The sequence below is a fragment of the Phoca vitulina genome, unplaced genomic scaffold, assembly GCF_004348235.1.
Source record: "Phoca vitulina isolate PV1807 unplaced genomic scaffold, GSC_HSeal_1.0 scaffold54, whole genome shotgun sequence".
NCBI classification, from domain to species: Eukaryota; Metazoa; Chordata; class Mammalia; order Carnivora; family Phocidae; genus Phoca; species Phoca vitulina.
In genome coordinates this window covers 650,585-677,935 of record NW_022589757.1, presented here as the reverse complement: position 1 = coordinate 677,935, position 27,351 = coordinate 650,585, and the positions used below count along the sequence as shown (strand labels likewise).

Here is a 27,351-nt window from a genome sequence, read left to right as displayed (position 1 = left end):
TCTGTGCTCAGCAGGGAGTCTGCTTGAGGATTCTCTCTCCCTATGCCCCTCCCCCCACATGCACTCTCTCGAAAATAAACAAATCTTAAAAGAAAGAATACAAACATTTCAAGGGTTAGAAATAAAACATTTCAGGGGCGCCTGGACGGCTTAGTCGTTGGGCGTCTGCCTTCAGTTCAGGCCATGATCCCAGAGTCCTGGGATCGAGCCCCACGTTGGGCTCCCTGCTCAGCGGGAAGCCTGCTTCTCCCTCTCCCACTACCCCTGCTTGTGTTCCCTCTCTCACGCTCTCTCTCTCTGTCAAATAAATAAATAAAAAATCTTAAAAAAAAAAAATTTCATAGCTCACTAGGTGGCTATAAACACAAACACAGACAGTAACAAGCATTGGTGGTGACATGGAGTAACTGTAATCCTCATACACTGATGGTGGGAATGTAAAATGGTAAAGCCACTTTGGGAAACTTAAATACAGAGTTACCTCATGACCCAGCCAACTCCACACCCAAAAGAAATGAAAACACATGCCCACACCAAAACTCTACATGGAACGACATTATTCGTAATAGCCCCAAACTGGAAACAAGCCCATCAACGAAAGAATGGATAAATGAACTGTGGTACGCTCCTTATACAGAAATTACGTGACACAGACATTAAACGGGACGAGGGACTAATGCATGCTACCACATAAATAAACTGTGGATTCATATAAGGAACAAGGAAGTCTATGAAGACTGAAAGCAGAGGAGTGGTTATCAAAAGCCAGGGCGTGGGGGGGAGAATATGGGGGTTTTGTGGGGGTGATAAAAATGTTCTCAAATTGAATGTGGGGATAGGTGCACAATTCCATGGATTTATTAAAAACCATTGAATTAGACACTGTAAGCAGGTGACTGCAAGATATAGCCGTGTCTTAGTAAGTCTGTTACTTAAAATCATTATAAATCACACTGAATATCAAAGAAATCTATGAATGGCGTAGAAATAGATCAGATTAATGGGAAGAAATAAAAATCCAGAAACAGAACCCAGTACACACAAAGGAAATCAAATGAATGTGGTATATCTCAGTAGCATGAGCAAAGGATATTCTGCGTTCTATTTTATAAGTGGTGTAGCACAGCTGGACTCATCATCATCCGGGAGAAAGAAAATCAACCTTTACCTGATGTGATACACAAAGATGAACTGAACCCTTAAATGTTAAAGAAACATTTAAGTGTTAGACTTTTTAAGCCAGAGCTATAAAATACATCTGACTACAAAAATACTAATTTGTATGTAGCAAAAGATACCATAAAACAAATCAAGAGGAAAACAGTAGGGGGAGGATCTAGAAGATTTACGACAAAAAGGGTAAATATGTATCATAAAGAATTTCCATAGATAACCCAGTAAAAAAAGGGTAAACCCCATAAATATGTAATTAACAGAATACTGACCAGTCAATAAAAATATGAAATTGCATCTGTATCATCCTTTTCATGTATATAAAGAAGGGATATATAAAGAAATGCATGAAAGAAAAGTATAAAGTCCATGCACCATGTATACAAACAAATGATTACAAAGTGGACATTGACAACACCCCACCCAGGTTTAGACTGAGAATATTTGGCAGTAACCTGGAAGCTGTGTCTGCTCTGACCTGACCAAAAGCAAATCCCACTCTCCCCTCCCATCTCCCATGGCAACCACAACCCTCTCCTGCCTTCTGAAGTCATCACTTTCTTGCTTTCTTTTTCCTTTAACTCTACATGTGCATCACTAAAGAATACAGTTTAACTTGGCCTGTTCTAGGAATGGAGTTTAAAAAATAAAAAGAAAGGTACACGAAGAATGGTTAACAAAATGCCAATACTTATATGCCTCCAAACACTTTAGCCAATTTTCTAAATCCAAATTATTCATATATTATTGATGTAATTGGAAAAAAACCTAAACGGGTTGGAATACCAGGTTTAATCACAGAAAACACTAAATGCTGTTTTATTCACGTGGCTGAATTACAGGTAATTTTTTCTTGTTTCACATTTTTAAGATATTATTGCTTTAAATAAATTTGACAGTATGTAATCAGAAAAAAATAATCTGTACTAAATTCCTTAAAGTGAGAAAGTTAAATGGAGCACTTGGAGCACCCAAGGCCCTGAGGACGAGGATGAGCAGTGAGTTCTCTGCCATCAGAAGTTGAAGCACCAGGCGGGAAAGGCAGTTCCAGTCCCTGACGGGAGGATGGGCAGGGCCACTGGGGCCAAAGTTTCCTAAGGTCTTTCAATGAACCCAATCAAGAGCTGCAGAAAGCCATCTTGAATTTGGTGCTTTTTCTCCTTGTCTTGTTGAGGGCAGGGGAATGGACACCACAAAACAGACAAAAGACTGATCAAAGGTGTCCTTTGAATATGTATATGGTCGGAAATCAACAGCCCATAGTTAGATGATGCTGTTTTATCAAACCCTCAACAGTATTCTTGGGCCATTAGACAGAAAGAATAGATCTCTTCTGCACAACCTATTAGCAATTCTTCCATAACTCTCACGGGTTAAAAAGACCGTATTACTCACAATGAACAAAAGAAACCTTATCATTAACTGCTTTTAGCCTTTTCTGAACAAAAGAAAATTGTTACCTGTGGATAAAGATGGAACATCACGCACAGCCATTTACTTCCTGCCTCCAGATCATCACCAGACCCCAGTGAATAATCGTAAAGAGCAGAGATAGGTATCAATCAGCAAGGGCAAAGAAAAGAGAAGGCATCATGGGGTAAGACAGCTCAACAAAATCCGTGAACAGCAGTCATGAGGAAAGGTGACAGACCCAGCAGTGTGAGGGAAACCACGTCCTTAGGTCCTCACAGAGGGGAGCTACAGATGAGAATGGAATCGGGTTAGCTCTCTGAGCCCTCAGGCTAAGTCCTTGGAGAAACCAGGTACAGAGGAAAGTGGGGGGCAAGAGTGGTCAGACCCAGGGCTGAAAACAGGCAACTGGTGGACACTTAAGTCTATGGAACAGCCAGTCATTGATCCCACAGCAAAGAACCACGGATGCCTGCCTCACAGATCTTTGGAAAAATGGGATGGCCCCAACCAAAGTGTGGGCTTTCTCCACTGTAATGGTGCACGTCCCATCTACTATCCCCAAGAAAAGGATGCCTCTACATGAATTATACCCATGCAAAAGAGAGTGTATCATCTGTTACTGACCCACTTTACATACGAACAGATGACCAAGGGCCACCAAACACGTAAGGAGAGCCACCAGCATTAAAGAGACTAAAGGAAGAAAACCAACTGCAGAGGAAACAGAGCTAATGCAGAGAACCAAGTAAGACTGTGAACACACACGGACAGGAGCTGGTTCATCCATAAAACAGAATACTATGAACAAAAGACTGAGCAAAGAAAAAGTACTCCAAAAATTTTAAATGAGGGTCAAATCTTTAAAAAGCTAATAGGAAGACAGGGTGATGATGAAGAAATCTCCCCAAAAATAGAACCAGAGGCAAAGGTGACAAAACGCTGGGCAACGAAGGTAATCTAACAGAAGGTCACACCCTTCATCTAAAGAGGCTCCACAAAGAGCAAACACAAACTGAGAAGAAAAAAATTAAGCTTGTGTGAGACTGGGCAAGGTTTTGTTTTGTTTTTTATTTTTTTTAAAGATTTTATTTACTTATTTGAGAAAGAGAATAAGAGAGAGAGAGCATGAGAGGGGGGAGGGTCAGAGGGAGAAGCAGACTCCCTGCTGAGCAGGGAGCCCGATGTGGGACTCGATCCCAGGACTCCAGGATCATGACCTGAGCCGAAGGCAGTCGCTTAACCAACTGAGCCACCCAGGCGCCCTTGTTTTGTTTTTTAAAGGCCACTTGGAAACTCCAGGAAAAAACAAGCTACATAATAAGAACATTAACATTGATCACGACATGACCATGTGGTAAACACAGATACAAAAATATAAAAGGAGGGGGAATGAGGAGAGGAAATCTCCCAACGATAATAGAATCGAGTATTTCTCTTCACTCCATGAAATTAAGTATTAAAATCCAACCATAAGTGTTAAACCACAGTGGCAATATTTATATTCCTTCGGATGTTTAAAAGGCTCTTTTTCCAGCAATTCATTATGTTTCACAACTGTAATTTTTAAATAACTTTATCCAAACACTATCTGGGGAGAGTTAACATTTTCTCTTTCTCCATGGGAAAATGGAGCTTACTTCATTTAGCATGTTTTACTAACAAATAATGAGTTAAAATAAAGGTGAATTATGAGCTGTCCCCAGGCAACACTGTTTACTGCTAGAATGTCTCCTGGCAGGTAAACTGTACTGGGACCAGGAAAACTGTGAATGGATTATAAACCTCCACTTGGAAGTTAAGGTTCTGGCTTCCACGAGTGAGTCTGACTTCGAGAACCAACAGCCCTGTTTTGCAGGAACCTCGAATCTTCTCACACGCTCTCAGAAGATACTGGTTTCTATAAAACACTGCATCAGAATCACAGCAAGGGCTTTTTTTAAAGATTTATTGAGAGAGAGAGTGAGCACAAGCAGGCAGAGTGGCTGAGGGAGAGGGAGAAGCAGACTCCCCGCTGAGCAGGGAGCCCCATGCAGGGCTCGATCCCAGGACCCCAGGATCATGACCCGAGCTGAAATGAAGAGTCAGATACTTAACCGACTGCGCCACCCAGGCGCCCCCCACACCAAGGGCTTATTAAAACACTGAGTGCTGGGCTCCACTCCTAGAATTTCTGATTAAACAGCGCTATGATAGAAACCATGAACAAGTTCCCAGTGACGCTCATGCCAGTGATCACATGCTTTTGTTCTAGACCATGAGATAGCTACCTAAGTCAAGATGATTTCCACGCACAGAGGTCTCATTTTCTTGCACCCATGCAGTTCCCATAGGGGCTGGAAAATGGCCCCAGACCTGTTATAACAGCTTCTACTCATGACATGCCATGATGGGCCTCCTGTCCTACATCCTTCTTACAGCTAAGTGAACCTGGTGTCAAGTTATGGCCTACTAAGTCCTGGGAGTATGTATTTTAAGCCAAACCCAAGACCATAGCTAGTGATCATGCAGAGTGCATCTACTGAATCTACTTTTGCAAAAATTATCTAGTAGACTTTTATTATAATAGAAAGCTAAGAAAATAGTTCAAAAGAAACAACAGCGTTAGAAATCATCTCACCTGACTTAAACTGGAAGGGTGAGTATCAGTAAGTCTCGGTGACAGAAGGCCAGCCATAAGACATCTATTATAGCCATCTGGTATGAATTCACTGAGGGATGCTCCTGATTTCTTTAAAAACCTCAAAGTCTGTAAAGATCGATGAATAAGTATCAATTAATACACAATTTCAAATAATCAAATTTAAGAATAATAAACTTATCACCCTACTTTATACTTAATATTTTGAGAATAAAGCTAAAAGACATGGAATAGAAATTGTAAGACTCCATTTTTACACTTCTTGCAAGGAAAAGGGTTTATAGGTTCTTGAGCTAAACCAATGCTTGCTAGTTATAAATAATATTACTGATAAGGGTACTTTGGGTGGCTTTTTGTTTTTATGACAGGTAACCCTGTTACCTTCTCCAAAGCTGACAGACCTGGTGACAGATCTTAATGAACACACACACACACACCCCTGCAGTTTATTCCTTCTGATCTAATGTAAGAGAGATCTAATATGAATATAAATATGGCATTCAGGCACATCTAGCCGATTATCAATTTTGAAATCTGCCATTTTGTGTTTTCCTGGGAAAGTCTTTTTCAACATATAGTCATCCCCACTTGTGCCAGGCACTGTGCTAGGCACCTTCTTTGCATTACTTCATTTATTCATAAGCTTCCTGAGAAGAAAGAGGAGAATTAAGAGTACGGATACAAAGGGATATGGTGAAGGCACTGACCTACTTCTGCTCTTTTCCTTAACGTTCAAGTAGCTAACATCCACACAACCCCAATACTTCTTCTGGCAGGCTGCCATCAGTAACTGATGCTACTAACTGCTCATATCACAAACCTAGCAGAAGCTACCATTTAAGCTGAAACAACAGTTTATATAATTAACACTAAAGAAAGTTTAAATCCATGATCTGACTTCAGTTCAATAAGGCACACTCTGTCCACATTGCTAGTTACCTACCTCCTTTTGAAAGCCATTGCAAGTTATATGAACAATTCCTGAGTTTAACAAACAAGTGGCATCTAAAAAAAAAGATGTAAAAAAAAAAAAATGTGCTTACATATTATATTGTAGATGGCATTAATACACCAAAATTTATCCTAACAAGAGACTGCTAGGCAAGATATCAAAATTATTACATATAATAAATTTTAAAATAATTTTTCCAGGTATTTCCATCCTGACAAGATACCAAACTTCAACATAAATAATAGTTACCTTTTCTAGCAAATTCATAATAGTGATAATTTCTTTATAAAATACCTAAGTATTAAATTTCTCATGTACATATCAAATTAATTTCCTAAATTACCCATATATTAACAGTAATGAGACATGAACAGGTAACTATATATACATGTATACTACACACTATATACATACTGCACATATATGCACACACATACTACACAAATATATATTACACACATGCAGACATACTCATGCATGTTATTTTTCTCGAAAGCTAATGTTAAGGAAATACATACCAAAATTGTAAATATTTGCATTAAAAAACTGCTCAGGAGGTGGATATGAAGGAGGAATTCCTCGACTTAAGCTTCTCTCATTTACTAGTATATCCAAGATGTAATGTGGATAAGTCTTGTTCACAACAGAATCCAGTGACCACAATGCAAAATAAGAGCAATTATGCAGATATTCTCCTGATCTAAAAGAAAATGTTACAAAATCATTAAATGACTGAGCTGCTACACATACAAACACGAAAAAGAAGAGAGGGCGAAATCATACCTTAACGAATCTGGCATCTGTGCATGATACCAACGATTTATGTCAAAAAGCCCCAAATACATAGAAGGCTTTCCTTGTCCATATATATTCACCTGCCAGGTAAAGACTGAAACACTAGTGTCAGGAGACAGAGCTAAAAGAAAAGAATATCATTTTTATAAATTGAATAAATAATCACAAAGTAAAAGTAGCCCAAATAAAATTTTAGCAACATTTTGACATAAATTAAGAAGTTTTAATCATATTTGATATTTCAAAGCACAGTTCTATCGCTCATTCTATAAGAAGGGTTTCATTCTGTAAGAAGGGTTTCATTCACTTATATCTTTACTATTTCTCCATTTCAAGAAGATTTTATTAAAAAGTACTCATCAGAAAAGTTATATCCTGGTTTGTTTTCACTTAACACTTTGGCAACTTTGAGGTGTTGGACGTAAAAGTAGAAAATTATTTGAATGCATATTCTCCCAACAAGGGAACACAGCCAGTACCAGAGAATATCAATACTGAAAACAGACGCTTTGAGGCATTTAATTCTTTGGAGGAATTCTAGCTGAGAAGGGCTAATCCAGCTCTTTGGGAAAAGGGGGGAAGACAAGGACCTGGATGGTGGTTGTGGGGAATGGAAAGATAGGAACAAAGTAAGAGGCACCAATGAGAGAAAAAAGTAAACATCTGAAAAAAGTAAACAATGGGAAACAAAAAAGAGGGGAGTGGGGAATGAGAAAAGATAAGAGTTTGAAGAGCTGTGTTTGGGGCATGTTTAGTTGGACGTGAAGACTGGACCACAAATACAGATGTGGAACAAGCAGAGGACATGCCCAGGATGGAGGAGCGAACCATGAGGATGAATCCCAGTAAGAACACACACAAGCAGGGCCCTAGGGAGCATGTCCAGAGCTGAACGAACCTATGCAGGTATCACATTTATTTCTCACAGCCACCCTTTGCAAAAGGTACAACTGTATTATTCCATTCACAGATGGGGAAAGGGAGGCTCAGAAATGTGAAATAATTTGTCAAAGGTCACAACTAGTGACACAGCAGAGATCTGAAGCCATGATGGATTCCAAATCGATGCCATTTTTCCTATGCAAGGGTTGTTTACCAGGAAGAAGGGATGATACTAAAGAGAAAAAGAAAAATTAAAGACAACCAAGGCCTGTTTGCCATAGGTCTCAAAAAATACACAGAAGGAACCATTATTCATAAACTATTCATACTAGTCAAAACTAGAGACCATTCTTGCCTGTTTAGAGAGCTGGATTAAAATTCAAGGATCCCTTAATCTATTGGACTCTTGAGTTCTGCATAGCAAACTGGAGAATGAGAATACTGACAATCTGACACAGACCTAAAGAATATTCCAATTTTTTAACTGCCAGGAGTATGAACTCTAAAAAGCAGTCTGTCAAATCTTACATCAAGATAACTATTAAAATCAAGCATTCCACATGACATATAATAAGAGTGCTTTTAACCAACCTTCATTCATACCTTCCTCTCTGTCGCCATGATACCGATATTTCTCTATACTCTGGCATCCCAACAGTTTGGTATTACTAGTCTGTCCCCTCAAAGGAAACATGCCACCCGTGAGGTCCAGTGTGTATCTTTCTTCACAGTACTCTAACCCCTGAAACAGAAAATCTCTATCTTAATGGAATTCTAAGCCAGAAATCATTCAAAAATTAAATGTTCTCTGTATTTGAAGAGTTTTTACATGATACAAAGAAAACACAAAAAAGTTAAAGAGTAAAGAGAGCAAATCACTGAAAAGGGCTCTGATATTTTACATAGCATAAAACACAGATAAAAGGCTAAACTTAGTCTCTTGAAAACAGTGACCAACAAACCTTCTAAAGCAGTTATCAACCACGGGAACCTTCAGGCACTTTCGGCTGGAGTGTGAACTGGACTAACCATCACTATTCTGTACAAAGATACTCCAGGCCAGCAAACCTGCTCCTCTGTTCTCAGAGAAATTCTTGCTCTAGAACAGCAGCCCATACATTTTTTTTTGTTCATCAATCTCTTTAAGAAGCTGGGGCGCCTGGGTGGTGCAGTCAGGTGAGCGTCTGACTCTTGGTTTCAGCTCAGGTCGTGGTCTCAGGGTCGTGGTAAGATTTAGCCCCACAATGGGCTCCATGCTCAGCAGAGTCTGCTTGGGATCCTCTCTTCTCCCTACCCCTCCCACTTGTGCATGCCTGCTCTCTCTCTCTCAAATAAATAAATCTTTAGTGGGAAAAAAAAAGAAAAGAATCTAAGAAAGCTATTAAACTCCCCCAGAAAAATGCATAATCATAAAAATGTCACACATAATTCACAGACTTCATGGATTCTTTAAAGCCCATCCACATAACTTCAAACACTAGGTTAAGAAAGACTGTTCTACAGAAAGGAATGTAGGGGCTGACCATGTAGCTATTAGCAGCACACCACCTTTTCTTCAAATTCAGCTGGAGAAACAGTCATCTGAAAGGCTAATGCATTTATCCTCTTTTGTAAGTGGCAAGACCATTTTTTTAATTAAAAAAATGTGTATTTTTTTAAGATTTTTATTTTTAAGTGGGGCGCCTGGTTGGCTCAGTCAGTTGAGCATCTGACTCTTGATTTTGGCTCAGGTCATGATCTCAGGGTCGTGAGATCAAAAGCCCCACATCAGGCTCCGTGCTGAACGTGGAGCCTGCTTAAGATCCTCTTCTCCCTCTCCCTGCCACCCACCCAACTTGTGCTTTTTCAAAAAAAAAAAAACATTTTTAAGTAATCTCTACACCCAACGTGGGGCTCAAACTCACAACCCCGAGATCAAGGGTTGCATGCTCCACTGACTGAGCCAGTTGGGTGCCCCAAGACTGTTTATAAAGTCACCCCATGGCTTACTGCTTGATATATTAGTGCAACAAAGTGTGGCAATTTTTCCTGTGTACCAATTAGGTCACAAGATGAGTCGTGTCCAATCCCCTCATTTTAGATGAAAATGATACGTGGGGAAGTTAAGAGGGCTATGTTGGTAAAACTGTAGTCTTCTGATCCCTAATCTAACACTTTTTTCATTACATTGTGAATACAGTATTAACTTGAATAGAAGAATAACTTTTCAATATGTTAGTATCTTAAAAACTAAAAAAGGCAAAACAATGATAAAATGGTCATAATGAACCCATATTCCCAGTACCACTTACCTCATACAAGACTTGTCCTGATGCCAAACACTTTCTATCACCAAAAGCCAGCTGAAGTAGATGTAAACTCAACACATCCCCTTCACTGAAAGAAACAGAAACGAGCTGAGAAGAAACACTCAAGATCCTACTAATATATCAAGCAGCTCTTTCTGTCTAGTATACAATACTGAGTGCACAGGACAGAACTAAGGTCAACATGAAGAACTTACTGTGATTTAGTTTTCACAAAATGCAGTCCTTTGAAACAATAACTGATTTTTATTTTTAACAGATTCTAATTAACTTAAGCTGATGTTATTTGGACATTTTAGGTGACCCCTTATGTGGCAGAGACTACAGCGGTGTACCCAACACCGCTTCTCCCCGTCTTTAACAGGCGTGCTCTGAGCTGGGTGCAGGAGGCCCACGTTCTGGCCAACAGGATGTATATAGAATTATCCCGTGGCAACTACAGAAAACTGTCCTTAGGGGACTGCATGTCCTTTGTTCCTTCTTCCCCCATCTCATTATGCTTCTACCTAAAATGAAGATCTTGCTGCCCGGGACCACAGGATGAGGGCTATACAGTATGAATATAAAGCAAAGATCCCAAATCAACTCCTCACTGCTCAAGGACAGCGTGCAGTAAGTATTAAGAGCACAGATTTCCATATTGTCTGAATGTGAATTCTTATTCTTTCTGGCTGATCTTTCTTAGAACACATATTCTACTTGGCCTCCAGGATACCACATGATGTTCATGTTCCTCACACTACACTATCCATAGTCCTCTGCTGGCTGTTCTACCCTCTGCTTCTCCACCATCAATTACCTCCACGTGCAGAAGGATTCCCAGCTCTCTTCTCTACTGTTCTCACTCTGGGCTAGTGGTTCCCTATCTTGGTTGCTTATTATTACAATCATCAAAGGAGCTTTGACGAAATACTAATGCTCAGACCCTCCCATCAGAAACTAATTTAGACCAGACCAAATTCGTATACTTACCTTATCCTGGCCTCCATGGCCCTATATAAACTAGTTCTACTCTTCTGACCTCATCTATGACCAGTTTGCATTCTACCCTTTACCGCTCTTCTTCCTTTTCCTTGAGACATTTTTCTAAGGCCTTTGCATTCTTTCCCCCAGATCTCCCCATGGCTCTCCTACCTACCTGCCCCAACTGACTTCATTCATATCTCCCCAACTACACTATCTAAAAGAGCAGTTCCCTATACCACACATTCCATATCTCCTCTCCCAGCTTTTTCTGTATTTAACATCACTAACTGAAATTATATGAAACACATGCACTAGTATATTTATGAAATATACTCGCTGAAATAAAACATCTAGAAGAAAAGAAATTTATTGGTGCTACGCATCGTTACATTTTCAACAACAGTCACTAGCACATATAAACACTCAATGATTTTGTGGAATGAATAAACACATGGACATGAAACAAAGACAAATAACCTCTAAAAGACCAAATATTAAATAAGACAAACTGCATACAACCAACATTAAAGGGAACACCAGTTGGTTTTTTCATTCACTTTTCCATATTACAAAATTAATGTGGCTTGATTGATGAATCACTGACCTCTACCTCTGAAACCAGTAATACATTATATGTTAATTAATTAAATTTAAATAAAAATAAGTTTTAAAAATTTAATGTGGCTTTTATTATAATTGATGAGCACTATGGCAACAATTTAAGATCTATACCCATGTAATTCTGTGGTGATATAATCACTCTATGGTGATTTTTTTTCCTTTTTTATTGTTTAAATAATCACTCTGATGGGGAAAAGGAAGGAGCGCATCATCTGTCTTCTTAATTTAGACTTATAATCTAAGTTTATATTATTTTCATTTACTTATAATACCAATAACCTCCACTTAAATATACCAGTATAAGTATCACTTATATATGTAAGTGTTGTTTCCATATGTGTACAAGTATTATTTATACATGTATATACATATTATTTGTATATGTGTACACAAATATATTTTTATTATGTATTGTTCATAGACATATATGAACAAATGTAAATAATTTTGTATATCATTTCCGGGAGCTCACAGACTGCTCTATGTCTACACACAGACCACAGGTCAGGAATTCTGCTTTAAATCATATTACATACACATACCAATGTATATCACAGCCTTCATCAGATTCTCAAAGAGGCCCATGACATACTAATTTAAGGGCCCAAATCAAAGACTAGAAGTCCACAAAAATACCACTCTCAAAAATATCTCACATCAGTAATAGTGACAAATGCAAAGTAAATCATGCAGAAATAAATAACCCAACTTACCAATTAAATTAACCCTGTCCTATTAAAAGAATATTATATACAGTACTAGAAAGTGGTTTACAAGTCATTAGAGAATTGTTCCTATGGGTTACTTCCTCGGTGTGTTGTGAATAATAAAGACAAGTAAATACAGGGCATCACCTTGTTAAGAGAAACCGAAAACAGTATATTCTGCCCATATTTTAAACTATGATTCATTTGTGCTTCAAATGCAAATACATGTGACCCTTGAACAACACAAGTTTCAACTGTGTGGTCCATTTGCAGATTTTTTCAATAAATATAGTGGGAAGTTTTTTGGAGACTTGTGACAATTTGAAAAACCTTGCAGATGAACCGCATAGCACAGATATACTGAAAAAATTAAGCAAAAAGGCATTAAAGAATACAGTATGTAACACATTTAACACACAAAATACGTGCTAATTATTGATGTTTATCGGTAGGGCTTCCAGTCAACAGCAGGCTATTAGTAGCTAAATTTGGGAGGGGGCAGGTGTCAAAAGTTCTCATGGATTTCTGACTTCACAGAGGGGTCAGAGCCCCAGCTCCCACCTTGTTCAAGAATCAGCTGTAGAGAGCTCTGAAAACTACCTCAAAAAAGGACGAAGGAAGCGCATACATTTCACAAGGATTTTACGAAAGAAAATCAGGAACAGAGAATATTCAGATAGCTTCATGATTGTAAGAATAGAGTGGGCATCACTTACAGATAACACCAAAAGAATCAAGAGTGGTATGGTAAAAAAGAAGTCAGACTTATTCACCAAGTTCCAAAATAAGAGGAAAGCACTCTACAGTTTAGTGTGAGAAATTCAGAAAAAGTAAAATACAAAAACCCACATAAAGAATAAAAAAATTAATAGAACTTATCCTAAGAGACAGTCCTAGGAGGAAAAATAAGCAGAATACAACAACTGTTTAGAGGAAAGTCCCCTCACATTCCCCACCACCCAGAGCCCTCACAGGTCACATCCCTCCAATTGCTGCCCCCCCCCCCCACACTCAGATGAATGGAAATACGGGTTTGACTCAAGGAGGGGTAGCCCAACAGTAGGCTCTGTATTTTCATTTCAGTATTTTTCCAGGATTGACAAATTTCAAAGTGGCAAATCAATTCTCCATTTCCTGACTTACTACAGAGTAAGGCAAGACCAAACCACCAAGTGGAGACATAAGAACACAAAACCCCAAGTGACCACAATGCAGGTTACCTAGAGCCCAAGGCAGGATGGACTTGGGAAGAGAAAAGTACTGGGAACCGCACATTATCACCATCATGGCATTTATACCACAAGCTCAACTGTTTCACTGATCATCCAAGAAAGAACAAAACACCAAAGAAAAATAAGAGAAAATCAATACTTACACTATTCTAGTTGAACAAATTTAACTGGTTAGAATTCAGTTGAAAGATTTCTCACTAACTGTAATTGGGACAAAGTTAGACCTTATGACAGAGAAAAATTAACCAAGTTAATGCTAAGAATATACTGAAAAAGGCAAACAGGAGGACCAGGGAACAGAGTAAGGGTAAATAAAAACGAGAGAGGCATACACAACAAAGAGAAGAAATGAGATTATAAAAGTGTAAGAACACAGAAGGCCATAAAAATTGTCTAAGGCAATAAGAGGCTGCCCACTCCCCTGTATTGGCTTACTCCTAGAAACAGCAAACAAGTACCATTTCTTACTGATACCCCAGAATTTACTCAACCATGTCGAAACAATCATTTAACTTTCAAAATCATTTCAACTACCACTCACTAATTCACTGAATTATGCTGTTTTCACTAAAAAGAGAAATACTACAAGACTTTCCAAAAGAAATGAACTTCTGCCTCATCTTTGACAAGTGTTTTTAAAAACCACACGCATCACACTTACCTATCTTGTGTCGACTGAACAGCCCACAAATAACAGCAATTACGTGGATCATTCTCAGGTTCTTGAAAAGTGACTGCATACACGGGAACTCTTCCACCCTCCAGCTGTGTGTAGTATCTACAACAGGCACAAAAAATAGGACAGTTCATACTGGGTCTCGTGTGAAAATCTAGGTTGGAGCAACTACTGTTCACACAATCGTCTGATCTTAATGCACAGGGCACAGGACAGTGAGGCAACAGGCATGGCCGGGGGAGGGGCCAAAACTACTAGTGTGCCCACATATGCGCATGTGGGAACTCGTGCCTCCTGTCAGGTGAGGATGCGCCACTGTGGGCTGCTCCCAGCTAGAGGCCCCCTAGGAAAGATGAACACGGACACAACACTCCACCTCAGCTGCCTGCGCTTAGTTTCCTCACCACGACACCCCAGTGAGGGAGAATCTGAAGAATTCCCACAAACCACTTAGAAAGCACAGTTCACCAAGAGAGGACAGTGCCAGGGGAAAGACTGTGGAAGCCAGGTTCTCCAGGCATTCACTGAGCAGCAATTCCAAGACAAGAGCTAGTAAAAGGTTCTCAAGCAAAGAGAGTTGAGGTGGACTTGCCCTAGGAAGCTACTAGGCAACAGCACTGCCACTTCATCACTGGTACATAGTAAAAAAAAAAAAAAAAAAAAAAATCCACTATGCCTTGAAAAAAATGAATATTAAATTGACAACTTATGAGAAAAACAGGCATCTACTTAACTCTTCAGAGAGATTAAAAGTCTATAATGCCGATCTGCTACCTCCCTCAATTAAGGGCACTTCCCTCAATAAAGGGTTAATTCTGCAGCAATTTTTTAAAAAGGTTTTTTATTTAAAAAAAAAAAAAAAGAGGGGCACCTGGCTGGCTCAGTCAGAAGAGCATGGAACTCTTGATCTTGGAGTCATGAGTTCGAGCCTCAGATAGCGTGCAGAGATTACTTAAATAAATAAAACTTAAAAAAAAGTCTTATTTTTAACCATACCCTTTTCTCTTTATGCTAATTTTAAAACAGTAAGTTATATTCAGAAAGAAACTACCAATAACCGAGAGAAGAAAGTCATACTTACTCTCTTTTCATGCTTTTCATATTCCAAAGAGCTAGGTAGCCATCAGAGAAGCCCACGGCAAGCTGGTTTGTCCTGCTGATGTAGCGAAGGGCTGACACGGGAGTGCCCGATGGGCTCACCAGCTGGAAACACAGGTGGCGGCCCTCGCGCATCACGGTCTCCCTGATGTGTGGAACTTCGGCCGGGATGCTGGTTACAACTTCAAGGTCTGAAAAACAAGACAAGTAAGATTAACAGATCATAACAACCATAAAAGCAAATGTGTCACCCACTATTCAAGCTTCAACTGAGGACTACTGTGGTCAATTAAAATCAGATCAGTGATAACAAAGCAGGCTGAACTATAAAACAGCCAACCATACCTAGGTTAAATGCTCTAATTTTCAAAATACATTTAACTGTGTAATTTTTTAAAAAACCTCAGGGTACATCTCAAATATCTGAAGTATACTTTTTTAAAAAAGGATTACACAATTTCCTTAATAATCGTAAACAAAGCTGACAGGGTTTTCTTTTTTTTTTCCTAAAGATTTTATTTATTCATTTTAGACAGAGAGAGAGAGAGAGAGCGAGCACAAGCAGGGGAGAGGGGCAGAGAGAGAAGCAGGCTCCCGGCTGAGCAGGGAGCCCGGTGCGGGGCTCGATCCCAGGACTCTGGGATCGTGACCTGAGCCGAAGGCAGACACTAAACCAACTGAGCCACCCAGCACCCCTCTTTTTTTTTTTTAAACAAAAAGCTGATGGGTTTCTTTATTCAAATTTAGAACTAAGAACCTAAATATTCCCCTTGGAGAAATGGCTGGTTCCAGGCCTGGGGCAGAAAATATGTTAAGACGAGCCTAGGACATCTTGTGCCAGAAATCTAGGAAACTATCAAAGTCTAAAGGGGATCTGTGAGACTACATGAAGGGGTACTCATGAGTTTAAAAAAAAAATTTCTTTTGAACATCAGTAAACAATTATGAAAGTAAATGAATGAAACACATGAAGTATGCAAAACCTCCTGAGTTCCTGTCCTCACCAACAAAACACCTTACTGAACCATTTTAAGTAACTGGGTACCAGCTCCTTACTCTGAAAATTAGTACTTAAAAAAATAGTAAGCATTCATCCTGCCTCTTCTGTACAAACTGTATTTCAGGGTAAACAAATAGCCCTAGTTATAATGAGAAAATTCTTCTTTAGAATTGGAATTTTAAACAGAATTTTAAAATCATCATTTTTTTTTTTTTTTAAAGATTTTTATTTATTTATTTGAGACAGAGAATGAGAGAGAGAGAGAGAGCACATGAGAGGGGGGAGGGTCAGAGAGAGAAGCAGGCTCCCTACCGAGCAGGGAGCCCGATGCGGGACTCGATCCAGGGACTCCAGGATCATGACCTGAGCCGAAGGCAGTCGCTTAACAAACTGAGCCACCCAGGCGCCCTAAAATCATCATTTTTGTATCCCCTACTGAATCAGGAGATTTAAGGTAACAATCTCAATGGATGAAACAATTAATTTAAATTGGGTTTTTCAAGCTTGGCTCCACGGACACTGGGTCAGATAAATCTTTGCCGAGGGGAACAGTCCTATGCACTGCAGGATGGTGAACTGCATCCCCAGGCCTGTCTATTAGATGGCAGTAGCACCATCTCCCTCCAGGAACAACAACCAAAAATGTCCCCAGGACATTATCAAAGATCCCCTAGAAGGCAAACGTCACCCCTGGCTGAGAATCATTGGTACAAAGGCAGATGGGAAACTTTAACAAGGAAGGACTGCAGTGTCATCATCTGGACCCACTGATCACTAAAGGTGAAACAAGACATCATGTCCTCCCGATGTGATACAGTAGGAAATATCCAGCACTTCTGGAAGTGTCCTTGCCAAATGTCACATTTGAACCTCATCAGAGCTAACTTATATTTGCAGAAAATACAAAATGTAAATGACACCACATGAAAACACTCCACTAATTCCGAAATGTGGGGCTTTCTATCAGATAAACTAACTTCTCCAACAAGTCAGTAGAACTAAAAATAAATAGGAAAGGAGAAGTTAGAGGGAGGTCTGCTCTACATTCAAGGAGACAGGAGACAACTCAAATGTCATGTGTGGACCTTGTTCAGATCCGGATTCAAACAATACAAATGCAAAAAGATGCTCTAGAGCCATTGGATTACGGACCAGTTATTAGACTATACCAAGGAATTATTATTATAGTTAGGACTGGTAATGGCATTACGATTATACAGGACAGCCAATATTTGCTTTAAATTAATGCAGAGGCAAAAGGAGGAAGAGGGAAAAGAAAGAAAAAAGATGCACATATGGTGAGTTCTGAAAACAATTTAGGTGACGGATATGTGGGAGTTCTTACATTCTTCTGTCTACTTGAAGATCTCTGAAATCTTCAATAAAAGGAAAAATACTCAGGCCCATATATTGATATAACCACGAGCAAGGGCAGATTCTGTTATGAAGAAGGGAAAAATCATATATTGTACTTGAACAATTACTCTCCTAATCCCTTCTGCTTCTGATTATTTTTCCAAAGAAGAGCAAGGATTAAACTTTGCCAAAATAAGTACTTCATACAATGGAATAACGTACACTTATTCAAGAGAGTAAGGTAGGCTCTATCTGTATTGATGTGGAAAGATATACAATACCATTAGGTTTAGAAAAGTTGTAAAACAGTATATAGTACGATAAATATTAAGAATTTCACTTTTTTTAAAAAAAAATATTTTCTTTATTTATTAGAGTGAGAGCACGCATGCACAAGCGTGGGAGGGGCAGAGGGAGGAGAAACACTGAGCAGGGAGCCCAATGTGGGACTCAATCCCAGGACGCTGGGATCATGACCTGAGCCAAAGGCAGACGCTTAACTGACTGAGCCACCCAGGTGCCCCGGAACTTCACTTTCTATGTTACGTGTATTACAGCAAAGTCCAAATAGCTGTAATCATAAATTACTTTTGTAAACAAAAACTTTTGCATTAAACCCCAATTTTTTATTCAATGGCTTTGTAAATCTTATAACTGAGAAAGGATTCTGATCTCTGATCACAATCCAAAGAGTTCCATTATAAAATCATCCTTGTGCTGAATTCAACTACTGATTGCTGATCTCTGAAATAAAGGATGTTTTAACTCCACTATTTTGGTCTGAAGAGAGGTTTGTTTATTTTTAAGATTTTATTTATTTGACAGAGAGAGACACAGCGAGAGAGGGAACACAAGCAGGGGGAGTGGAAGAGGGAGAAGCAGGCTTCCAGCCGAGCAGGGAGCCCAATGCGGAGCTCGATCCCAGGACCCTGAGATCATGACCTGAGCCGAAGGCAGACGCTTAACGAGTGAGCCACCCAGGCGCCCCTGAAGAGAGTTTTAATTATGAATACAAGCATCTTAATTAGCCTTACATGTAGAATGATACTGTCTACAAAACTCTGGAACAAAATTCCATCAAGACTACTGAAGTCTTCGGGTGCCTGGGTGGCTCGGTTGGTTAAGCAGTCGACTGCCTTCGGCTCAGGTCATGATCCTGGAGTCCCTGGATCGAGTCCCGCATGGGGTTCCCTGCTGAGCAGGGAGTCTGCTTCTCCCTCTGACCCTCCCCCCTCTCATGCTCTATCTCATTCTCTCTCTCAAATAAATAAATAAAATCTTTAAAAAAAAAAAAAAAAGACTACTGAAGTCCTCTATCAATTTTCTATAAAGAGCAGTTCAAGCACTTCTAATATTCTATAAATACATTTTTAATTACTGTTATTTCTGCTAGTCAATTCTTTTCTTTTAAACTTTACCCAGGGTTAATCAGTCAGATCTTTGTACATATCAGATTTTAAGATAAAGTTTCTATCACTGTGAGAATTTTTCTTCTTTTTTTTTTTCTTAAGTGTCCATGTGGCCATTATTTCTGCCAAATCAAGTTCTTTCAAGTCGTATTTTACAGATTTAAAATTTTGCTCAGAAATCTGATTTGGTTCTTAAATTTCTGGTTAAATACAATTTTTACTACTTGCAGTTTTAATTAGTTTTACTATGCACTGACAATTTTTATTAGTTATGCTCATTATAAATTGGGATAAAATAATTATTTGTTTCTTAGCTGATCCACAGAGAAACCGATCTGCCCTAATAGTACAGGACTGCTTTAACTATTAAGAAGGTCTTCAAGATCAAATGGTCCTTTCCTGAAACTTTAACACATACATTTTTTAAGATTTTTAGGTTAGTTCTCCTCCCTGTATAAATCAATCATTTAAATGTCCCATAAATAAAAGTCAAAGAACGGAAAGCATTTGATGAGAAGACTTATAAGCATTAAGTTATTAGTGTTAAAGGAAGAAAATTCTCCTCACTTTGTAAAAATATGAGTAAGTATTAGTTCTATCTTAGGATGTTATTTTGTGGAAGAAAACCTTCGATTACTATTTTATTTCCTATTACACTACCTTATTTCTAACTTGGCCTTACCGTAGGCACATAACTAGTGTGCCAAAAACACTGTTAGATCCTACACAGCTGGACAGTTTTTTACTGTCTGATAAAGATCAAGATTTTATACCGTCAGCCCTTCTTCTGGCATATACTTAATAACAGCTATTTTTCAAGTGTATATGGAAAAACAAATCAAAATCTCCATTTCTGTCAATACCTACTTTAAGTATATGAATAACTCATCAATAAAATAGAATAACTCATGCAAAAAGTATCCAGTGCCCAAAACAATAATACAATAAGTCCAAACAATAAAAGAAACAAAGACACATGAAGAGAAGCTTCTAGATAAAAATTTTTCAATATTTAGGGAAAAAAACCCAATCCATTGCATCAGAGTATTCAGGTGCTCAGTTTTGGGTTTGAAACAATTACCTGAGGCCTCTAATTCATTCTGACTGCATGACATGTCATCCAAACACAGGTCAATAAGAAGGATCTGTCCAACATCGGTCACCACTGCAGCGACTCCAAAAAGCCATCGGAGGCTTGGGTGCAAATGCTGAGTGCCGGCACTGGCTCCTCCATGACTAATTATGGGTTCAATCGCGGTCACCTAGAAAGCAGAATACAGCATTTGTTTTTCTTATACAAAGTGAGAAAATACAATTAAAAAACACAATAAACAAATTTGGACGTTAAAGCAGGTTATTAGTTACCATGGATTTAAACATTTTCTATTAGAGAATTATAAATTTGCATTTGATACTTGTGAATCTGAATAACATAATGAAATCTTCAAATAAAATAGAAATGACACCATTATTTCAATATATAATTATTTCATGCCGCTGAAATAATTGATGTTTATTGAAAGCTTACTATATGCCAGGCCTTGTGCTAATTGGTTCATGTAATGTTCACGATAACCCTGGATATTGGATCATATATAATTCTACCTGTTCAAAAATGAAACCACCCTGAAACTTAGAAAGTTTAGCTGTGGTTATTCAAGTCACACAGACATTAAGTGTAAAACTCAAATCTAGATTTTTCTCTTAAGTTCTCAACCAGCTACTCCATGATTAGATAGCCTCTCTTCCTAAGGAAGAGTGAAAATAAATCATTCAAAAAAAATTTACTGTTTACTCTTTAAAATAAAAGTCTTGCTTATGCCTTAGCCTGAAGAGGTCTAACCTTCTTTAATAAAAGGGCCATATTACAATGGACTTCACACTAAGCTTCGGCAGTGACTGGATCACTGACATTTAACAAGAACTTAAATTATTTTTAAAAAATCATACTGTAGGGGTGCCTGGGTGGCTCAGTCGTTGGGCGTCTGCCTTCGGCTCAGGTCATGGTCCCAGGTCCTGGGATCGAGCCCCGCATCAGGCTCCCTGCTCCGCAGGAAGCCTGCTTCTCCCTCTCCCACTCCCCCTGCTTGTATTCCCTCTCTCTCTCTAAAATTTTTTTTAAAAAATAAAAATTAAAATTAAAAAATATCATACTATAGCTACATTACAGTTGTGTTTTTGCCTCTTCCTCTCATGAGTCAAATTTTAAATGTCTGTACCTAAATAAATAGTCTGTATTTTATACTCAGCTTTCCTTCTGTTTCCTATTAATTCACAAGAATTAAGTATGATATATGATAATTAAGTACTTAGTGACTTCTACTATGATACTGATGAGTCCTAGAAAGGAGTAAATTTATTATCAATGGTTTATGCATTAATACAAGTAAAGTTTGTTTCGGGCTGTAATTTATTATCACAGACTAAAGCCTGGCTCTGTCTATATTTCATTGCTACACAAAACATTCTACAGTGTTTCTAATTCTGAAAGCTGTAATTTCATGGACTGTCTTCCTTTTCTAAATTATGGCAATAATGTCTATAAATACTAGAGCACCGTCTCTTCAATTCCCTCAGATAGGAATTAAGAACTCTGTTTGCATTCCCCATACAAATACTCTGAATTAATTGATAATGGTACCTTAATTAGTAAGGCAGTTAAAAGCAAACAAATTTAACAGGGGATACTGTGCCCTAGCCAAAAAACAACTAGTTAACCAAACTTGTATGGAAGGTTATCTATCACTACTCTCTTAATCTTTCCCTTCTCCCTCTTCCATGGGATGCCAGCCATCCACACAACTGAGCAACCAGGAACTTATCTAGAACTCTTGTTCTGGGGCGCCTGGGTGGCTCACTCGTTAAGCGTCTGCCTTCGGCTCAGGTCATGATCCCAGGATCCTGGGACTGAGCCCCACATCAGGCTCCCTGCTCGGCTGGAAGCCTGCTTCTCTCTCCCACTCCCCTTGCTTGTGTTCCCTCTCTCGCTGTGTCTCTCTGTGTCAAATAAATAAGATCTTAAAAAAAAAAAAAACAAAACAGTTTGCCTTCAGCTCAGGTCATGATCTTGGGGTCCTGGGATGGAGCCCCAAGTTGGGCTCCATGCTCAGCCAGGGAGTCTGCTTCTCCCTCTCCCTCTGCCCCTCCCTCCTGCTCATGTGTGCACGCGCGTGCTCTCTCTCTCTCCCTCAAATAAATAAAAATCTTTAAAAAATAAAAAAAATAAAAGTCTTGTTCCTTTTCATTTACTCTTAACCAAATGATGAACAGGTCCTACCCATGTCACCTCCTGAGTATACTCTGAATCTGCCCCATCCTCTCCGTTTCCAGAGTCATTTCCCTGGTTTGGCTCACCATCATTATCTGCCCGAACTACTCCAATCCAACGAGCTTTTTACACTATAGAGTTCTGCTTTAAACTTAAAATGATTTCACCAGAGACTTCAGGCAGTGGCCACAAACTGCAAACAAGGCCATTTACTATCTGAACGCTCAGCACTTCTAGACCCCACCTCCGCTTTCCCCTCTCCCACAGCCATTCCAAATAAGGTCAGTTCCCAAATGTTCTAAATACTACGACTTTTTACATGCTGGTCTCTTTGCCTGAAACGTCCAACCTCTATGAATAGAAATTATCCACCTGTTTCGTTTCCATGTTCCATGTGCTTGAGTTTACCAAAATACTCATTATATTTATGCTGTAAACTTATGACCTGTCTTCTCCCACTAGATTACCAGCTTTTAACAGTGTGGACCAAGTTCTACTTATCTACTCATCTCCAAAATCTAGCACATAGTTTGATCTAGAGTAAGCACTCAATAAACTGCTAAATTAATTCTGCCTTTAAAATCTGCATTGGCAAGATTAAGATAACCAGGCTATAAACCACTTCAGACCCCTATATTTGCCCACTGAGTCAGCTTCTGTAAATGGCAAAAACATAGTATTTTGACATTTATCTCCCTCTTAACTTTAAAAATGCTATTCTATGACCACAACAGAACATTTATATGCATGCCTACATTTGTCTGTATGTTATATATTTTTATACATTGTCTATACTGTATATTGTTTATATGCTATTATATATTTGCTACATATTTTTTCCATACTATGTACAGAGAGAATTCTACTCTTATATCATTTTGTATTTATATGTGTGCGTATATTTGTTAAGGACATACTTTTTCCTAGCATATGAAAGAGCAGGAATAAACCTACTGAAGAAACAACCTGAATTCAAAGTACTTCTATACTTTACTACTGGTTAAGATGTTTGGCATATGGAAGGCATACATATATTAGAATTAATAAATGGTGATTAGAAATGAATCTGCTATTTAAATATTATTCAAAACTTAAACAACAGTGAAGACATATTTTCCATAGTGCTCCAAGGCTACAGTCTCAAATTAAAAAAGAAAAACAAACAAAAAAATGCCATACTAATGAACATAATATTCTAATACAAACTTTCAGTAACCTCGAAAAACACAACTGAAGATAACAAGACTCAGATGATACTTTTCATATAAAAGAATATTAGAACACTTGATGTCATCCCTACTTTCACTCTGCAATTCTGTAACCAAGAATAAGAAAGTTCTATTTTAAGTGTTAGGTTCTTTTGATAATATACTACCTTGAACCTCTTTTTGATCTTGAACTTTTAATGACAACTAACACAATGTCATAAAAGTAAATGAATTATGAATGTGCAGCTCACTGAACGTTCACAAAGTGAACACACCTGTGTCCTCAGCAGGGGGGCTCGGCTCTGAAAGCTGCAGCTCACAGGCCTTAACCAGTACCTACCCTTCCAGGAAGAACAACTGCTTTAACCACTCTGGACACGCCAAGGTCATAAAGACAGAGAACACTCCCTTCCGCTTCTTCTAATCCAATTAACAATCCAACTCTCTTCTGCCAAGAGAATTCCTTCATCGCCAGGATCACAGGAGGCTGTTGATTGACTGCACTGAATCTATATGCAGACAACCGCTCTCCTGTTAGAGAGTGCACTACCTCCAGATGTTGACCACAAGCCAGGCAAGCAAGTCCTCTTCTCCCTAGAAGAAAGGAAAGAAAAACGGAAAAAAAAGAAAAAAAGCAAAAATGTTGCTTACTTTAATACTGTATGTACACCACCTAACTAAATACAAGTTAGATCTTTTACATATATAATACATAGCTCATTACATATATAACTTTATGTATTATCTCCAAAGGGAAATCTAAGCATTTATAGAACAGAGTGGTCCAAATTAGTGAAATATATTGAACAACTGTGACCTCAATACTAAAGTAACCATTCGGTAAAGTCACTATGCATGCTATGGGGTGCCTTTATATATGCTATAAAACAGATTATCTCATTTATTCCTTGTCACACCTCAACAAAGACAACAGAGAGGTAAGTTTAGTTAACTTTCATACAGTTAAATAACTTGCTCACAGATGGAACGGCTACAGGGGTACCTGGGTGGCTCAGTTTGTTAAGCGTCTGCCTTCAGCTCAGGTCATGATCTCAGGGTCCTGGGATCGAGCCCCACATCAGGCTCCCTGCTCCACAGGGAGTCTGCTTCTCCCTCTGCCTCTTCCACCCACCCTGCTCGTGCTCTAATAAATAAGTAAAATCTTAAAAAAAATAAATGTATGGCTACAGATACCAGAACCAGAAGTGCATCACAAGTCTAACTCCAAAATTCACACTTACACTGTGTCATACCTCAACAATTAAACCAGGTGCTCTGGGGCTCATAAAATGGAACACATGATTCTATTCCCGAAGAGTTCAAACTCTAACTGAGAAGACATAACTAGTATAACAATAGGAAATACCAGAAGCACTTCTTGACCCCTTAGTAGTCATGTCTGGATTTTATTATGTACAAAATATAAAGTAACTAGAGGTTTTTAAGCAATCTGATTTATGTTGTTATATATTACTCTAGCTGCTAAGCAGAAAATGGACAATAAGGGGGAGCACAGGATCCACATGGGGAGAGAATACCCTCTGCCTGGTCAGTGGCTGTGAATAAACAGAAGTGGATTGACCGGAGAGTCATCTTAGAACAGGACTAAAAGGATTTGCTTATTGATGAATAAGATGTGGGGAGGTAAGTAAAACCAGGATCAAGAACATACTCGAACTTTCCCTTGAGCGGCTAGATGAATGGTGGTAACTTTTCAATTTGTGATGTCTACCATTCATCTAAGTACACAGTTGGCTATACCTCGTTGTAGCTAAGGGAGGCTACCTAGTTTAAGGAAATAGCACGGCACAAAGGAGACCCCAAACAAGCCGGATTCAAAGATCACTTTCACCACTTGCTATCTGTGTAACTGGGATATTTGATTCTTAGCCACACAGAACAATGAGGGTCTAATACCTCAATGAAAAGTTGTTACAGTGCCTGCCTAAGCACTGTTACTACTTAAATGACTGGTAAGTTTTGCTGTCTACCTGCTAGGACGGATGACTGTGAATTCATTTTCAGAAGTGTCCTGTAAGATCTTTCACTTGACTGAAATCCACAATTTAATGGCTACTCTGGTATGGTTTTCTGCTGCATTATATAATCAAACTATATATTAAAATCTTGTTCACATTAGTGGAATTAAGAAACAAGACTTTCTGAATATTTTGTATTACCCAGGGCCCTACAATCAGATTTTTCTACTCATAATGACTATTTAGGTTCTAATCCAAACTCCTCACCAATAAAACTTACTGATTATAAAGAAATAACAGAGGCACCTGGGTGGCTCAGCTGGTCGAGCGTCCAACTCTTGATTTCGGCTCAGTCAAGATCTCAGGGTCGTGAGATGGAGTCCTGCATCTGGCTCTGCACTGGGTGTAGAGCCTGCTTGAGACTCTCTCTCTCCCTCTCTCTCTGCTCCTCCCTCCCCCGCCCCTTGGCTGGTGCATGCCCGCGCACTCACTCTCTCTCTTAAAAAAGGAACAGCTGTGTATTATTTCTACTTCCTAAATATAAATATCCAACACTAAAAGATACAAAGTATACAGTATTTTTAATAAGGAAAAATGAACAATAACCACCCCAAGATTCACTGAAAATGTGTTCGAGAGTATAGAGATGTTATTATATAAGTAGTTGTAGATTTTTTATAGTTATATAAGACCACTATAACTATTCTTTTTTTCTCCCACACTAAAGGAAATTACAATACATGCTCATTACTAGCTTACAAATCAATCGGATCAGTAAGTTTTCAGCAACATTACTGTACCTGCAGCAATCTTTCCATGAAGCACAGATTCCACTGTGACTTCATCTTCCAGGGCCTGAAGACTCACTTCTGGCAAGGGCAGAAGACCACTAGTCACTTTTGCTGTTAAGCCTCGCATACTTTCACTGTAAGTATTTTTAAAAGATAACATTATTATGATATCTTTGTACTATAATATACTTGATTATCTCTAGCCAGAAGAAAAAAAGAAAAAACCACCACACAAAAGTAAATAAGCTAAAACTAAAATCTGACTATAAAGCCCGTTTTATGTGCTTCTGGGTCTGAGGTATTCCCACCTAAAAATATATTTCCCAACAGCTTTAGGAGAGTGTAAATTTATTAAGCCAGATGTCCTAAGGATATACATGATTCCCTAGCTTGTTTGAAAACTGGTTCAATGCAATTAATCTTATTGCCTGACCCACTCTCAAAGAACTCTTCACACACAAACAGGGAGAACTGATGCATTTTAGAAAAATTACTGCCACAGTAAAAGGGGAGAAAGCCCATAAAAAATGTCCAAACACACAGTAACCTCCGGAATAGCTAAGGGAGGGATGTGTCTTTAAATGGATAGAGGAAAAAAAAAATTGAAATTTATCTTTCACTTCCAATATATAGAAGATTAAATTCCTGGAATGACTCTCCTATTGTAAACAACCAAAAATGATGGTTAAAAAACTTTTTTGAATGAACTGATAAAGCCAAACATGAAGAGACAGCAGGAATTTTGGAAACCTCTAAGCTGGCTTTGGCCTCAAGGGTTGGCTACCAAATCTAGTGCTGTGACTCTTGATTTTGTCTTGAGACTCTTGAGATCCACAGAGGCAGAAGAAAAAGCTAAGGACTAACAGAGCCAAGGCAAGCTA

The 27,351-nt window shown here is 38.7% G+C and overlaps 1 protein-coding gene across 4 annotated transcripts in view; it reads right to left on the bottom strand.

Moving 5' to 3' along the window:
• Positions 1-27,351, bottom strand: part of AHCTF1 (AT-hook containing transcription factor 1) — a 79,823-nt gene that overhangs the window by 39,869 nt on the left and 12,603 nt on the right. For 3 of the 4 annotated variants that reach the window (XM_032389246.1, XM_032389247.1, XM_032389248.1), the window contains exons 3-13: positions 26,480-26,604; positions 24,041-24,294; positions 20,306-20,486; positions 15,443-15,650; positions 14,347-14,463; positions 10,145-10,229; positions 8,445-8,595; positions 6,960-7,092; positions 6,695-6,876; positions 6,168-6,229; positions 5,204-5,332 (exon numbers count right to left, since the gene is read on the bottom strand). In XM_032389246.1, the coding sequence (XP_032245137.1) occupies positions 5,204-5,332; positions 6,168-6,229; positions 6,695-6,876; positions 6,960-7,092; positions 8,445-8,595; positions 10,145-10,229; positions 14,347-14,463; positions 15,443-15,650; positions 20,306-20,486; positions 24,041-24,294; positions 26,480-26,597 (1,620 nt within the window). In that variant the 5' untranslated portion in view covers positions 26,598-26,604. The remainder of the gene's footprint in view (positions 1-5,203; positions 5,333-6,167; positions 6,230-6,694; positions 6,877-6,959; positions 7,093-8,444; positions 8,596-10,144; positions 10,230-14,346; positions 14,464-15,442; positions 15,651-20,305; positions 20,487-24,040; positions 24,295-26,479; positions 26,605-27,351) is intronic. The other variant, XM_032389249.1, reaches the window with a different exon arrangement.